The 17547-nt window shown below is 39.6% G+C and overlaps 1 protein-coding gene across 1 annotated transcript in view; it reads left to right on the forward strand.

Annotated features, from left to right (window-relative positions):
* Positions 1-17547, forward strand: part of sdk1a (sidekick cell adhesion molecule 1a) — an 827262-nt gene that overhangs the window by 540257 nt on the left and 269458 nt on the right. Inside the window, exons 10-11 of the mRNA XM_060840817.1 lie at positions 3218-3334; positions 4830-4997. Of these exons, the coding sequence (XP_060696800.1) occupies positions 3218-3334; positions 4830-4997 (285 nt within the window). The remainder of the gene's footprint in view (positions 1-3217; positions 3335-4829; positions 4998-17547) is intronic.

The following is a 17547-nucleotide window of genomic DNA, read 5'->3' on the forward strand; positions in this document are numbered from 1 at the left end:
CACAAGTGTACAAGGTAGCAAAGGCAGTATTTGGTACACTTGCCTTTATTGGTCAGTACATTAGGTATAGGAGTCAAGGTATCATGTTGTGGCTGTACAGGACATTGGTTAGGCCACCTTTGGAATACTGCATTCAGTTCTAGTCTCCTTGCTTTAGGAAAGATGTTGTTAAACTTGAGAGTGTGCAGAGAAGGTTTACAAGGATAGTGCCAGGTTGGAGAGTTTGAGCTATAGGAAGAAGCTGAATAAGCTGGGGCTATTTAAGAGGGACTTAAAGAGCAACTTTTCCACAAGTAGGTGCTGCGTGTATGGAATGAGCCATCAAAGAAAATAGTGGAGGCTGGTGCAATTACATCATTTAAAAGGCATCTGGATGGGCATATGAATAGGAAGGGTTTAGGGGGACCTTGGCCAAGTGCTGGCAAATGAGACTAGATTAATTTATGATATCTGGTTGGCATGGTCAAGTTGGATCAAAGGGTTTGTTTCCATGCAATATTACTCTATGACTCTGTTTAAAAGACATTTGGATAAGATAAACAAAAGGTTTGGAGGGACCCAAGCGCAGTCAGATGGGACTATTTTAGTTTAGGAACATGGTCAGTGTGGACTGATTGGATCATAGGATCTGTTTCCATGCTGTATGACTCTATGACTCTTTTTATCTGCTTGTTCTTAATTTACCATGTAATGTACTGAAATTTCTGTAGTTGAATAAGAGGATTATTTTTCCACTTGGTGTATCTGTTGTTTCAGGTTATAACAGTTACAGGATGATAAAAGTAAAAATCTGAAATATCAAAAAAATTCAAGGAAAAAATTAATATTGAATCAATTTACAGGAACAGCTTAAATTTATCTAACACCCATCAAGTAAAAGGTGGAATGATAGGCACACTGGAAAATTGAAGACATGGTTGAGCAGTGAGTTTCAGAAGGCTTTTCAAAGCATGAAGGAATTGAATGAGATGGAATAGCTTAGGATGACAATTTTGAAGAACTGGTTTTAGTAACCCTGCATCAATTCAGCCACTTCAACTCACTCCTCATCATTATCAAAAAACGGTCGGAGACATTGGAAATTGCAAAGGCAACAACATTCCAGCAATTGTGCTGAAGACTTGTGCTCTAGAACTTGCCATTCCCTGAGCCACGCTGTTTCAGTAGTTATAATGCAGACTTCTATCTGACAGTAGAAAAATTGCTCAGGTATGTCCTGCAAACAAGCAGGGCAAATTCAAACAGCCAATTACAATTCCATCAGTCTACTCTTGAGTATCAGTACAGTGATGGAAAGTGTCATCAACAGTGCAATCAAGCATCATTTGCTCAGTAATAACCTGCTCATTTGGGTTCCACCAGAGCCACTCTGCTCCTGACTTCATTGCAGCCTTAGTTCAAGCATGGACAAAAGAGCTGAATTCCAGAGGTGAGAGTGACAGCCGTTGATACCTAGACTGTGTTTGACCAAGTGTGACTTTGAGAAGCCCTACCATAAGAATTTCTGCAGTACATCTTGCAGAAAACATTGATTGTGTAATGTTATGATGCTAATGTTATGGAAGCCAAAATCTTTAAATGTTGGCTGAGTCTTTAAATATTGCCAGAGCACCACGTAGTACATTATAATCGTGCTGTCAAAAGCATTCCATGCATGGAACAGAACACAAAGTGTCAGTGGAATTTGACAATAAACAATACCAAATACTGATTTGGCACGACATACATAAAATGGCTGCTTCACTCAGTGGCAGTCATGCACAGAGAATCATGTTGATAATAGAAAAAAATAATGCAAATAGTGAAGATGTGAAGTAAACACAGATAATGCTGTAACTACCCAGCAGGCAATACAGCATCTTGGAAGAAATAGAGTTAACATTTCAATAATGTTAGCTTTCATCAGAATTGAGAAAAGGTTGATGTACGTGCAAGGGTGAGGGGGGGGGAGAGGAAACGAGAAGATCAGTGATGGAATGAAGGGTAAGGCAACTTAAAAGCCAAAAATGTTGATGATTCAAAAGCCAAAGAGAACAGTGGTGTGCAAGATAAAGAAATTTTTAAAAAATGGATTGCAGTCATCCTGAATACAAAACCAAGGGATCGTGTTGGTGAATATTTGCTGTCATGGCAGTAGCAGTGAGGCAGACGTCTTGAGCTGATCAGCTAATACCACCATCTTGTAGCCATATGGAGAAATCAAAGACTAGTTGATTGGTGACAAATGCTACTTAATCAGATACAGCTGTGACCCATACCTCAAGTGTGCATAGCCACTCATTTACAGAGAACTTCTCTATAACCAGAATGTTGTGGGGCAGGCCATCAAAAAATGATTTTGTTGCTTGGATCATTCAGAGGAAAGCTCCTCCAGTTCTGACTAGAACACATCTCCAAGCATGTAGTAAACTGCTGCATCCTTCACTAGTTCACTGTCAAGATAGGAAAGCCCTTGCCAGCATACTTTTTGTGGTACTTCCAAAGAAGGAGAATGAGGGCATGTATCCATGTCTTCTGTGTTCTGCTGGGTTTTTCAAGCCCATCTGTTTCAGATCCTTATTCTGAGATTACATCTCCACTGCTTTTCCAATTTTTTCTTCCTTCTGCTGAATCCCATCGCAATGTATTCTTGTCTTAAATTCGAAAATGAGACTCCAGAAAAAGACGTCTAAAAGAAGTAACTGAATTCAACAATCCACTTCTGATAATATGTACAAAACAGAACTATTTATCTGCACATTGCCTTTGTGCTTGTCTTGATGGTGCTGTTGCCTAGCCTTGTGCTCATAGGCTGTGCTGTCCCACATTAAAAGCTGTGGCTTACATTGGTGGAGAGCCAGGGCAGTGCAGATGGCCTGAAATTTAAATTTGAGTAGCTCTGTACCTTGAGGTCTGGATATGAGGGTGCACTACCTTAACATGGGCATTAACTGTCTAGGTTGGCTGACTGTAAGTGCAAAATGATCATTAAATTCCTACTCATAGATGTTTTCAAGATTAGGAAAACCAAGAATGTTGTTTATATTTCAAGTGATATGTAACAGGTTACTCTCTCATACAGTCAGCTTGGAAGGAAAGAAAATTTTTTTGTGATCAAGATAATGCAAATAAATGTAAGATTAAATCATTTCATGTTAAGCTAATTTAAGTTTATTTTTCCTTCCCAAAGTAGAAATTTAAAATATCATTAATCTCATTTTGGTGATATATTTTTCAGACATTGCACCATCTTTCATTCGAGCTCCATCAGACACTGCAGTGACAGATGGAACAGCAGCAGTTTTACACTGTGAGGTTTCAGGAGCACCAAAACCGCGCATTACATGGAAAACAGGTAAATATAATAAAACGTTATTTTGGGAAAGAATAAAGCATTATGTTTTCATTTTTCCCTGATGACAAATTAGATAACATCAATGTCAAAATTGTTTTTCAATGCACACTGCCAACAACAATCGAGAAAAGTCCTTCTATCTATAGTAGTCAAACTGTCTGCTTCAAAATTTGAACAAATTATTGAACTCTGCAATCCTGTGATGAAGGTTTGTTTTTCAAAACTTAGTCATTTTCCTAAATATAATGATGAAAATATATAATCAGTCTCCAGCCTGACCACCATTTCTCTTCTCAAAAAGATACTTTGGTTTTCAAATGTAAAAGTTTTGACAGATTTAAGAAAGGAACTTTGTGGAAACTTGGCTTGCAAACTGTTCTTCTAATTTAGTCACTAGTTTTTATGAAGCAAAATGTGAAACTTTTGTCAGAACATTTATTGGGTTATGAAAAAATGTTACCTTTCTTTTCCCAATTTCCTGAACTCCCTTTATTTTGTCTGTGTAACATTGCAAACATTCATGATTGTTACAAAGGCCAGAGTAGGTAATTTCACTTCTGACTGTTGCCAGTCTCACTTTTGGGCAGGGAGCCACCCTGATGGTTACCCCATCTATTCAACAACTTTCTCATTTAGAAGAATAGTTGAAAAATTGATGGGAAGGGTAATTGAATATGCAATGTTCCAATTAAAAGAGTGTTATCTTTTTGTTTCAATCACTTTGCCTAAGAAAAATCAGTTGCGGGTATTAAAAATTTGACATAAGTTTATACAAATTGAAGAACTGCAAGTAATGTGATTTGTTGCATGAAATCCCATTCAGTTCTTACACCTTTGCTCGCTGAGTATATTGGCTCCCAGTAACTGCAATAGTAAAATTCCCCTGCTTGTTTGCCCCACGGATTTGCATTTCATCCCATCCCATATTTTTTTCATGTCCAGCCTTCCAATTCTACAACCTTCCAAGATATTCATGGCCATCTAATTCTAGCCACACGAACACTCCTGATTTTAATTGTTTCACCGTTTGTGGTCATACTTTCAGATGGTAAGGCCAAAGCTCTGGAGTTCCCTCCCAAATCCACTCTGCCTCGCTTTCATTCTTAAACACACTTCATAAAATCTAGCAGTTTAGTCCATCTTTTGATTATTTGTCCTCCTATTTACTTAACTGGCTCAATATCAATTTTTTTGTTAATGTTCCTAAGAAGTGCAATAGAATGTTTTAATACTTTCAGTGCACCATATTAATAAAGATCTGTATGTCCTTATATGTTATGATCTGCCTGTACTGCCTGCAAAAGAAAACCTTTCATTGTATTTAGGTACATGTTGCAACAATAAATCAAATCAGATACAAGTTGTCACCTGTCTTTGCAGTCTTTCTCTCGTTCTTCCTTTCTTTCTATAGTACGTAGATATATTGTCTACATTGCTGCACAAGTATATTGCTGAGAGTTGTCTGCATTTACTGATTACCCTCATTTTCGAACAGGCACTAAGATATTGGCAAGTGGTTCAATACAAATTCCACGGTTTGTACTTTTGGAGTCAGGCGGATTGCTGATAAAACCAGCCCATACTGAAGATGCAGCAATATATACCTGCTTTGCAGCGAATTCCAAAGGAACAGTAAATGCATCAGCTGAGCTTACTGTGTGGAGTAAGTATTTTGAGATAAGGGTGAAACTGAAATTGGGGCTAACAAATATGTTTGTTTTTGAAGGGTCTCAAGAGTTTTCTTCATCATGCAGTTCTCCACCACTTTCCCCAATTAGATGTTATGAATAAATCTCGACAGTGATATTTGGCCGCATGAGTAGAAGAGTCATCCTTAATTCAGGCACTCACTCAGTACCCTCGCTTGCTCATGTTCCAGACTAAAATAACGATTAGGACTGGGAGCACAACCTGCATTCTCTACGAAAGAGAGGGAACTAACTGAGGCCTGTGGTAGTTTCTCTACTGCCATCAGAGTCCGCACTTAGTATTGCACCTGGGGTCATGTTGGTTTACTAATTATTAGATCATCCTTTGTATTGATGTATAATCATTTGTACACCCCAGTCCAACACCGGCATTTCCAAATCATATAATCATTAGATAATCTTTATTAAGGGAATAGTCAACAACTATTTCCTGGTAACAAGCTGATACGTTACACAATCCAACAAGATGTAATATTTATTTATAATGCAATATTTATTACCCATAAGGTGAGTTCCAAGGCTATTATTTGTTTTATATTTTCTAATCAACTGCTCAGAAATGTTATTACATATTTCTAGATCAGGTGGGAATTAAACTCTGATTTCCTAGTAGGGACCTTACCACTGGAGGTACTCCCTCCACCCTTCCCAGGCTTTTTCTGTCTTACCTAAGGTTTGTTCTGTCACACCTGCAGGCAACAGATTGTAACTTGGTGTAAAAGAGAGACATTTCATCTCAGTAAATGAATGCAAATAAAATTGTTCTGTTGACAGCGCCTCATTCTGCGTAATCAGAACAAAGATCATGTCTGTCCATCCCCCATCCCCTCACATCCTTTTATGCTTTAAGGATATCAAGGTAAAATAGAAAAGTTAAACTAATTTATTTTCAAAATGAATCACTTTAAAATTGCATTTGAAATATGTTAGAAATAAATCAATGCTTTTGACACAAAAATGCTTAAAAGAAGCAGTGAAAGGAAGATGTGACTTGGGTATGAGATTAATTTGCAGCAGGGACCTGTGAAATGGAATAAATCTGTGGAAGCAAATGTAGTTGCTAATAGATTTTTAACACGCTACATGTCAGTAAATTGTCAAAGGAAGTGATTTAGATGCAGCTAACTTTTACAGCCCTCATTCACTTCTGTTGATCGCTTGAAAATTTCATAATATATCTAAAGCTTTAGTCTAGAGTCTAAATCTTGAGTTAATTCCCATTTTAGCACCATTGTGGATAATTGCTTGCCCCATTTACTGCCATTGATGATTACATCTGCAACCCACATTATCGTTTGTGACATTTTCAGAAATTGATCTGTCCACTTAGCATTTGTGGGCTATTTTTTCTGTAAAACTCATTTAAAAGAGACTTGGTTTCAGAAAGGCTATGACAGAGATCAGTTAAATGTTCAAATCAATCTTGGCACAGCTTCAAAGTAGAAAGAAGTTAAACTTTGTAGAAATAACTTAATTTTGCTTTGGCAAAAAGCCTTGAGAAACTCCTTGTCGGGATTGTTTACCTTGTAACTGAAAGGATGACTGGTGTAGGAATTGGGAAAGGAGGAAAGGTGAGTGATAACAGAAGTATTTTTGTGATCTTTTCAAAACTTCATTATAAAGAATTACCAGATTTTTATAGCTTTCTTTATTACAAATTGTTTTTACCCTTATTCTACTTTTCGTGGGAGAATTTTCTTACACCCTCAATGATGTGAGCAATGACAAATTGGTTGGGAAAATATGGTAAGATCAGAAAGAGGAAATACTCGACATTGAGAAAACAGAACAATTTTGCTGTTGAGGTTTTTTTGACAGCAAGATGCAAAGCAAGGATGGATGGATGGATTAACATCACATGATACCTATTCTCACTTCGTTGAGAAGCAGCTTGTTATTCTCTGACGTGGCTCAGAGAAACTGGTCAATGACAATTCCTGACATGAGTGTCAGAATGAGCACCTGCTGACTCTAGCTCGCTGCTTGCCCTCTGGGCCTAAGATTTCGTCAGCAGTCCTAATCACCTCAGGGCATGCTTCATGGGTGACAACCACATGTATATTCTGTCCATAGAAATTGCATTGGACATGTATCAGCTTCACCATATTTATCAAGGTGCAATCTCAACTCACTTAGAATACAAGCGAAAATGAGGACTGCAGATCCTGGAGATTAGAATCGAAGTGTGGTGCTGGAAAAGCACAGCATTTCAGGCAGTATCCGAGGAGCAGAAAAATCGACATTTCGGGCAAAAACATGATGAAGGACTTTTGCCCAAAACGTCAATTTTCCTGTTCCTCGGATGCTGCCTGACCTGCTGTGTGTTTCTGGCACCACTCTTGACTCACTTTGAATACAGTTCACCATTTCAATGCTGCACTTTAGACCACACTGATACATTGCATTGTAATGCAAGTTTGCTTTGCACACAGGTGCAGGTTCCAATCTTCTGTCTAGGAGCAGCATGCACTTCTTACTTGTTTTCTTAGCATTCACTCACTTTGTGCCTCCTTGGGGTTTCACAGCATTCCTGCCTTGCCCTTTTGCACATTTCACATCATTGCGAACTTACAGAACAACTGCCTTGTCTTATCTCTTATTGCTGGGATAAAGTCTAGCAGCTTGTCATGTTTGCCAACAGTAATTAATGAAGGGGGCAGAACGTGTTCCTGTACAACACTGTGCTACATCAGAGTCACATCTACAACATGTGCCAGCAGTTTGTGACAAACATGTGCTTCGACTAAATGGCTGCGTTGGAAAAGCTAAGGGGCTCACTCCTTTGTCAAGTCAAAAGAGACTGGTTATTAGTCGAAGTTACTATTACAATAAGTCAAGGACATCACCTGTTATCAGTCCAGATGCTTAACACAGTCAGAAACAAATTTAGAAATTGCTGAAAAATCTCAGCAGATTTGGCAGCTGAAGAGAATGTAGAGTTAACATTTCAGGACCAATGACCCTTCTTCAGGGAGTAGTATAGTTGGGAATGTTGGGCGTAATTATGAGGTCAGTTTAGAATGAGATCATGTATTTAATATGTATTTAATTAACTTTTTCCTGAGTAATATTTTATTTGAATTTATCAAAACCTTCTACAGTATCCAATTTAAATGGAGACTTTAGGGATGTTCCAGGCATAGAGGAATTGCCCAGTAAAAGATTTAAAATCATAGATTGTGTTCAGGAAACTTTTCTACGGCAGTATGTGTTTAGCCCTACAGAAAAGTTGCACTATTGAACCTGGTTCTTGGAAATGAGATGCGCCATGTAGATTGAGTCAATGGAGAAACATTTAGGAGATGGTGTTCAGTATATCGTAAGGTTTGGGCTGACAATAGAAAAAGCTAATAGGCAATCCAGAGTAAGAATAGTTTATGCGGGTGGGGGGGGGTCAAACCAATTCAGTAGGGCAAGAATGAACCTGGATTGGATAGACTGTAGAGGAAAACATTGATGGAGGAAATTGTAGTTGAAAAATAGGCTACCTTCAAAGAAGAAATGGTTTAAGCACAGCCAAGGCCTGTTCCCTCAAAAAGGACCAAAATAAACAAACTCAGAGCTCCCAAAAATTAAAAAACACAGTAGTTAATTGAACTCTCATTGTAGCATTGTTAATATTTTCACTCAAGTAGCTTTTGCCTAATGAATATTTTCCTAATGGTATCTAGACTACTTGGTGAAGGGTTTATGCCCGAAACATTGGCTCTCCTGCTGCTCGGATGCTGCCTGACCTGATGTGCTTTTTCCAGTGCCACACTTGTCGATGCTGACTCTCCAGCATCTACAAGTGCTTCTAAACTACTTTGGTCAAGTGTAGACCCTGTAATGCATTTTCTGTGATCGGTTATTGTGGGCGAAGTAAAAAATACCATACTCTGACTGGCTGAACACAGTACAATTTCTCAACAAATAACAGGACATCTGTTAATTAATTTCTCCTGAGGAATTGAGTTCATTTGCTATTGGAGTCTTTAAATTTGATTTAAAATCTGTAAAGGGATTAGAAAAGCAAGGAAATGGCTTAAACAACATCAGCTGCTTCTCTTGGCACAAGGAAGGTATTTCCAATCTGCTGCCAATCCTATTTTCTCATAACTAAAGAATCTCATCTTTAATAGCATCAACTGATTTGTCTCCTTTCCCTTGTGATTCTTCTTTAAAAGGATGCTACAGATATCACCAAGTTTCCAAATCCGACTTAACAAGTTATTGATATAGGTTTAGAATTATGTCATTGCATTTATAATTTATGCCCCTTCTAATTAAAAGGATTTTATTTTAAGGATGCTTTATGTTTTATTTTACAAGAAAAGCAAAGTTTGTTTTGGTAATACCCAGCTCCCCCATCTTCCCATAATAGTCATTTTTTTTATTGTCTTCATGATTTCATCCTGCAAATGGTTTTATCAACTTACAATAGTAATGTATCAGAGAAAGTTAAACATAATGGTTCTGAAATTCCATGGAGGTTCTGCTGCATTCCCACTGGTATTCTGCCAGGAGGTAAGTGAAACTCACGGAAGAACAATATAAATGGATGAAAACAGCATCTATGCCATTTCTGCAGGACTTCTGCCAGTCATCACCTGAGATTGTAGAATCGCACTGCACAGAAAAAAAGACTTCGGCTCACCGTGTCTGAATCAGCTCAGTTTAATAGGGCTATCTAATTCATCCTACTCTCCTTCTGTTTCCTGATAGTTGTACAAATGTTTTTCTTTCAAGAATACAGGCAATTTCCTTTTGAAAGTTTTTGTTGAATCTACTCCATTCTTTTTGACACCCAGGTGCTGATCACACATTGCATTTTCAGAATTCTTATCTATCAATGATTCTTTTGGTTTTTTTTATCTTAAATACGTGCCTGCTGATTACAGACACTCATGTTTGTGGAAATATTTTCACCACAATTACTCAAAATTAAAAATAAAATACTGCAATGCTGGAGATCTGAAACAAAATCAGAAATGCTGGATGCATACTTAGAAGGTCTGATAATATCTGAGAAGAGAAAATCAAAGTCACAGATTAGAGTCACTTTGGAACTTCGCAAAGTAAATGTTTCTCTCTCCACAGAAATACAAACAGTTATACTTGGCATTTACCCATCAATAATTGAAATTTGCCTTGATAAATCCTTGTTAATTATTTATTTGCACAAGTCAACTTTTCAAGTAATGAAGTAGAAATACTCAGCTATTCTTTCTCCTTAAAAATGCATTTTAATTAGAAAATAAATATAATTATTTTAAACTGAAATTACTTTACTTTAAAAGCCGGGGCATGCATACAAGCTTCCTGTAAGATATGTGAGAATAATGAGGTTTTGTGACTGTCATTTTACAAAAATTAAGTGCTAACTCTTCTCACTAATTAACACGTTCACGCATCGTGAAAAGTGAGAGAATGTACGTTTGTTGTTGTCTCTCATTGGGTCAGATGGGCTTCTGTTTATATTTGAATTGTGCAGCTTTCAAAATTAAATTAAAAGAAGTGGATTATCATTTTGCCATTGCAGTACACCTACTGCAACAAAGTAAACTTGAGGGAAAACACAACTTTCTTGCTGGCAACTATCTGATCTGAACCTTGACACGAACATTTTCTTACTGGCATGAATACTAATAAGCCTCATTTTCTGCATGAGTAGCACTGTTCTTTCTCCAGGTGTCTGACAATATCTTTCAACAATCGGATGGTAAATTGGTTCTGTATCAATACTTGGTTCATTAGAAATATTTGAAAACTGGTGGAATATAAATTAACCATAGTCCAGTACTCTATCTCCTGGCAACCAGCTCAGTTTCTTTGATTGCAGGTCCTCTGTCTTTTAAATGAATAGATTGTTTAAGGAGCCCTGGAAGTGGAAGTTATTATATCATTAAGGAGTCTATTTGCATATGATTGCTTAGGATATGTGGTTCAGACCATTCAACCCAACCAGTCCATGTCTATGTTTATGCTGTGATGAGCTTTCTCTCATCTAAATCTACCATGCCAGCCATCTCCCTTCTCTATCAACTGCTCGTCAAACTTCCCTTTAGATGTATCGTGTACAATACGATTCAACAAGTCCCTGCCATAATGAGTCCCTCATTTTTGTCACTCTTTGGAGAAAGAATTTCTTCAGAATTCCTCAAGGGATTTCTTGGTGATCATCTTATATTGGTGGCTTCTAGTTATGCTGTTTCCCACAAGAATTTTACCATTGTCCCCTGACACCACATTTTTTAACCCTGTTCCATAGGCTATCATGGGTTACTTATCAAAGGCTTTTGATACTCCAGATAAATTGCATTCCTTCATTATCATTGTCTACTCTTTGCTGAATATTTGAGGGGGTAACAATGTATGGCGAGCAAGTATCTCCTTCTGAAATTCATGCTGATTATTCATTATAACATTCCACATTTCTAGATGTTGTTCTATTTTTGTCTTTTTTTTAGTTTTCCTACACCTGACATAAGCTAACTGTTCTATAATACCTGAACATGTCTGTCTCTCCTCTTAACTGTAGAGATTATTTTTTCAAGCAGCTTATTGTGTGGACAGTAATGTCTCTTTATTTCTTCTCTAGACTCTTTTAAAATGTGTGGTTACAATCTATCAGGCATCTGTGTCTCTGAGTTTGTTTAGTTTGTTCAATGCATTCTGTGTTTTTAATCTTAAATGTACTTATTTGTTATTAATCTTATCATTGGATATGATATCAGACAGTTCAAACTTCCATATACATGCCAAAACAAAGTAATTATTTAACATTTCTACTACATCTGTTTTGATAGCTGTATTATTATCCTGTCAACTCTTAATGGTCCTATTTCTATCAAACCTTTTTTTTTGTTGATGTACCTGTATAATAATTTCATTTGTTTGGTTTCCTTGACAATTTAATTTCATCATTCCTCTATGCCTTTCTAATTGTTTTTCTGATGATTCTCCTAATCTCTTTGTATTGTCTCTTATCATGAATTCCTCTGCAGCCTATGTACCAAATGCATGATGCCTTTTTCCTAAACCACAAATGTTTCTTGATGTCTTTATTTATCCATGGAGTCCCATTTGTGCTTAGCTTGTTTATTCCCTGCAGCAGAAGATAGTTACATTGAATTCTGTACAATAATGTTTTATATGTTATCCATCATTGTTATATGTTGTTTGCCATTACAATTCCCATTTACTCTTCGCAAATTTGATTCTAAGCATCTCAAAATCAGCTTTTCTCCAATCAGTGAAAGTTAGTTTTTATCATATTTATGTCTTTTTTCTATTGTCATCTTGAAGTATGATGTTTCATGGTTACTATTACTTTGATGTTCCCTACTTTAACCTATCTTATCTGCTCTGGTTCATTCCTCATTACTAGATCCAAAGGGAAAATTCCCTGTTCATAGAATCCCTACAGTGTGGAAACAGGCCATGTAGTCCAACAAGTCCACACCAACTCTTCCCCCCCCCCCCCCCCCCCCCGCCAAAAGAGTAACCCACCCAGACCTATTCATCAATCCTATCACTCTACATTTAACCCTGACTAATGCACCTAACGTACACATCCCTGAACACTGAGCAATTTAGCATGGCTAATTCACCTAACCTGCACATATTTGGTTTTGTGGGAGCAAACGGGTACACCTGGAGGGGACCCATGAAGACATAGGGAGAATGTGCAAACTCTGCATAGACAGTCTCTCGATGTGGTTCTGTTCGCCAAGCTGGGAATGTGTTGCAGACGTTTCGTCCCCTGTCTAGGTGACATCCTCAGTGCTTGGGAGCTTCCTGTGAAGCGGCTTCTGTGATGTTTCCTCCGGCATTTATAGTGGTTTGTCTCTGCCGCTTCCGGTTGTCAGTTGCAGCTGTCCGCTGCAGTGGCCGGTATATTGGGTCCAGGACGATGTGTTTGTTGATAGAATCTGTGGATGAGTGCAATGCCTCTAGGAATTCCCTGGCTGTTCTTTGTTTGGCTTGTCCTATAAAAGTAGTGTTGTCCCAGTCGAACTCATGCTGCTTGTCATCTGCATGTGTGGCTACTAAGGATAGCTGGTCGTGTCATTTCGTGGCTTGTTGGTGTTCATGGATGCTGATCGTAAGCTGTCTTCCTGTTTGTCCTATGTAGTGTTTTGTGCAGTCCTTGCATGGGATTTTGTACACTACGTTGGTTTTGTTCATGCTAGGTATCGGGTCCTTTGTCCTAATGAGATGTTGTCTGAGAGTGGCTGTTGGTTTGTGTGCTGTTATGAGTCCTAGTGGTCGCAGTAGTCGGCTGTCAGTTCAGAAATGTTCTTGATGTATGGTAACGTGGCTAGTCCTTTGGGTTGTGGCATGTCCTCATTCCGTTGTCTTTCCCTTAGGCATCTGTTGATGAAATTGCGGGGGCATCTGTTTTTGGTGAATACATTGTAGAGGTGTTCTTCTTCTTCTTTTTGCAGTTCTGGTGTGCTGCAGTGTGTTGTGGCTCTTTTGAACAAAGTCTTGATGCAACTTCTTTTTGTGTGTGTTGGGGTGTTTGCTTCCGTAGTTCAGGACTTGGTCTGTGTGCGTGGTTTTCCTGTATACCTTTGTGGTGAATTCTCCGTTTGGTGTTTTCTGTACCATCACATCTAGGAATAGAAGTTGGTTGTCCTCTTCTTCCTCTCCAGTGAATCTGATTCCTGTGAGTGTGGCATTGATGATCCGGTGTGTGTTTTCTGTTTCTGTGTTTTTAATGATTACAAAGATGTCATCCACATATCTGACCCAGAGTTTGGGCTGAATTTACGGTAAGACTGTTTCTTCTAATCTTTGCATTACCGCGACTGCTATGAGTCCAGAAATGGGTGAGCCCATGGGTGTACCGTTGATTTGTTCATATATTTGGCTGGTGAATGTGAAGTGTGTTGTGAGGCACAGGTCTAGTAATTTGAATATGCAGTCTTTGTTGATAGGTTCCCTGTCTTGTTGTCTGTTCTGTATGTCCAGCAGGTTGGGTATTGTTTCTTTGGCTAGGGTTTTGTCGACAGAGGTGAACAGTGCCGTTACGTCGAATGTGACCATAGTTTCTTCCTTGTCTAAATGTATATTTCTGATGATGTCCAAGAATTCCTGTGTTGACTGTATAGAGTGTCTGGATCCGCTGATCGGGTTTCAATTTCTGTTGTAATTCTTTAGCCAGTTTGTGGGTTGGTGTCCCTGGTAGTGATACAATGGGTCTGAGTGGGATGTCTGGTTTGTGCACTTTCGGTAATCCATAGAATCTGGGGTGGTGTTGCTTTCACGTTTAATTCTTTGTAGGTCAAACCTGGTTATCTGTCCGTTTTTTTGCAGGTTCCTCAGTGTGTTATTTATTCTACTGGTGAGCTGTGGGGTGGGGTCACATTGTCTCTTTTGGTAGGTGTCGGTATCTGCAAGTAGTGGTTGTGCTTTCTGGATGTAGTCTGCTTTGTCCAGAATGACCGTCATTCTGCCTTTGTCTGCTGGTAGTATGATTATGTTCTTATCATTTCTTAGTGTTTTTAGTGTTTCCCTCTCCTCGTTGTTGAGGTTATGTGTTTGTCTTTTCCTTGTTATCAGAGGTACTATACTTTGTCTCACTGTTTGTTGTGTCTCTTCTGTCAGTCCATTATTTCTGAGTGTGCATTCTAGTGCTGCTAGGAAGTCTGCTGTCTTGGCGTCTCTGTGGTTATAGTTGAGTCCCTTGGCCAGTATTGTTCTTTCCGTGTCTGTGGGAGAGATTTCTAACCCAGGTGTGTGTTGTGATGTCCCCTCTGTTATGTGTTAGTTTGGCCATTTTTTTCTTTTAGTGACGTTTTTTTTGCGGTGTCTGGTCCTGTTCTGTCCTATGGTGACGGCCTGTTCTGTGGTCCGGGTCCATTCCTGATTGGTGGATTTTGAAATTCACGATTTTTGGTGCACAGTTTCTTGTCTGTATTTGTGTAGTCTGTTGTGTGCGTCTGTAATCATTACCTGGATCATCCTGAATCCGTTCTGTCTGGCTGTGTCTCTGGCTTGTGGGTTGTTGACTGGTGGTCTGTATCTGACACATGGTGGAAGGATTCAATTCTTTTGGCATTCGTGCAGGAACTGGAGTTGTTCGTATGTGGCGCTTAGGCAGTTGGCACAGGATTCTCATTTCCTGGCTTGTCTTAGCATCTCTCGCCTGTAGGTGTTCAAAGTTTGTGAGAAGATTTGTAGCTCGGGTGCTCGTTGCTGCTGTTCTTGGATCTATTCAAATATGTATACAAACTTTTACATCTTTTACCCAATGGAAGACAGTATAATCAGGGTAGGGAAGGCCTTTGATTATGTTAGATGTTTTCCCGGGGCAGCAGGAAGTATAAATGGAGTTAACAGTGGGAATTTATAAAGTGTGGCTCTGGAAGAAGCACAGTGAGTCAAACAGCATCCGAGGAGCAGGAGAGCTTCGGGCAGAACCCTTCATTAGAACTGGGGAAGAGGGAAGGGGACTGAGAAATAAATAGTGTGAGGAGCGGTTGGGGCTGGGGGAAAGGTAGATGGGATGGCGATAAGTGGATGCAGGTAGGAGGTGATTGTGATAAATCAGTGGGAAGGGTGGAGCGGACAACTGGGAAGGAAGATAGACAGGTCGGTCAGGTCAAGAGGGTGGTGCCGAGGGTTCGATCTGGGATGGGGTGGGGAGATTTGGAAACTGGTGCAAATCCTGCTGCTGGTAGAAGTACATAACCTGCGCACACATCTGCCCCCTTACCTCTGTTCAAGGCCCCAAAGGATTATTCCAAATCCAGCAGTGATTTACTTGCATATCCTCAAACCTCATTTACTGCCCCTCTTGCTCTCGATGTAGTCTCCTCTACATCGGAGTGACCAAGTGTAAACTCATGGAACAGTTCAGGGAACATCTCTGTATTTACACACCAAACAATCCATCTTCTGGTGGCCAGCCATTTCAACTCCTGCAAAATCATGTTCATTCTGGGCTTTCTCTACCACCTAAACAAGGCCATACCTAAACAAAGCCATCCACAAACAAGAGGAAGAACAATCCATCCTCTCCCTCAGGAGCCTACAACCACATGTCATCAATTTTGAATTCACTGATTTTCCAAATCTCACACCCTCATCCTCAATTCAACTCTCCGACTCGGCACCGCCCTCTTGACCTGACATACCTTTCCATCTTCTTCCCACCTATCCACTCCACCTTCCCACTGATGTATCACAATCACCTCCTACCTACATCCACTTATCACCATCCCATCCACCTTTCCCCCAGCCCCACCCCCTTCCCCTATTTATTTCTTAGCCTCATTCTCCCTCCCCAGTCCTGATGAAAGGTCCTGCCTGAAATGACACTATCTCCTAGTCAACAGATAGAAGGCTGTTTTGTGTAGGGGCCTGGGCTGTGTTCATGACACTCTATGATTTTTTATGGTCTTGGAAAGAGCAGTTGCAATACCACAGCCAGCTAGATTGCTTTCTATGGTGCATCTGTAAAAATTGTAAGAGTCCTTGTGGACACACTGAATTTCTGCAGCATTCTGAGGAAGTATAGCCATTTTTGTGCTTTCTTGACCATTGTATCAATGTGTGTGTACAGGGACAGATTGTTGGTGATCATTGCTCCCAAGAACTTGGCACACTCAACCATTTCCATCTCAACACCTGTGATGCAGACAGGGACGTGCCCTGCACTCCGCTTCCTGAAGTTAATGACCAGTTCCTTTATTTTGCTGATATTGATGTCTTTATACCATGTCACTAAGCACTCCATCTCTTGCCTGTACTCTGTCTCATGGTTTGAGATCTGCTCTACTATGGTAGTGTCATCCACAAACTTGTAAATGGAGTTGGGTGGAGTTTGGCCACACAGTCATGAGTGTGTAATGAGTAGAGTAGGGGGCTGAGTCTGTCACTTTGTGGGGACCTGTGTTCAGGATTATGATGGAGCAGGTGTTGTTGCCTACTCTTAAACTGATTACACTCTATGGGTCAGGAAGTTGAGGATCCAGTTTCAGAGAGGGGAACTGAGACATAGGTCTCGGAGTTTAAAGATGAGTTTGTTGAGAATTATTGTGTTGAAGGTCGAACTATAGTCAATAAATAGGAGCCTGACATAGATATCCTTGTGATCCAGATATTGTAGAGATGAGTGTATGGCCAGGGAGATGGCGTCCGCTGTAGACCTCTTGCCCCAGTTGGCAAATTGTAAAGGATTGAGGCAATTTGCTAGTTTGGAGTTGACATGAACCATGACTAACCTCTCGACACACTTCATAATTACAGATGTCAAAACCATCAGGTGATAACCTTTGAGGCAAGCTGCATGATTTTTATTTGGAATCAAGGTAATGGTGGTCTTCTTGAAATAGGTCAGGGACATCAAATTGTAGTAAGGAGGGGTTAAAGATGTCTGTGAGTTCTTCTGCTAGCTGGTCTGCACAGGATCTGAGCGCACACCCGGGGACTCCATCCAGGCTAGATCCTTTCACTGGGTTCACTCTCAAGAAAGCCGATCCAACATGGTGGTGACCATGGATACAGGTGCAC

Source organism: Hemiscyllium ocellatum, chromosome 20 (assembly GCF_020745735.1).
Source record: "Hemiscyllium ocellatum isolate sHemOce1 chromosome 20, sHemOce1.pat.X.cur, whole genome shotgun sequence".
In the NCBI taxonomy this organism is placed as follows: domain Eukaryota; kingdom Metazoa; phylum Chordata; class Chondrichthyes; order Orectolobiformes; family Hemiscylliidae; genus Hemiscyllium; species Hemiscyllium ocellatum.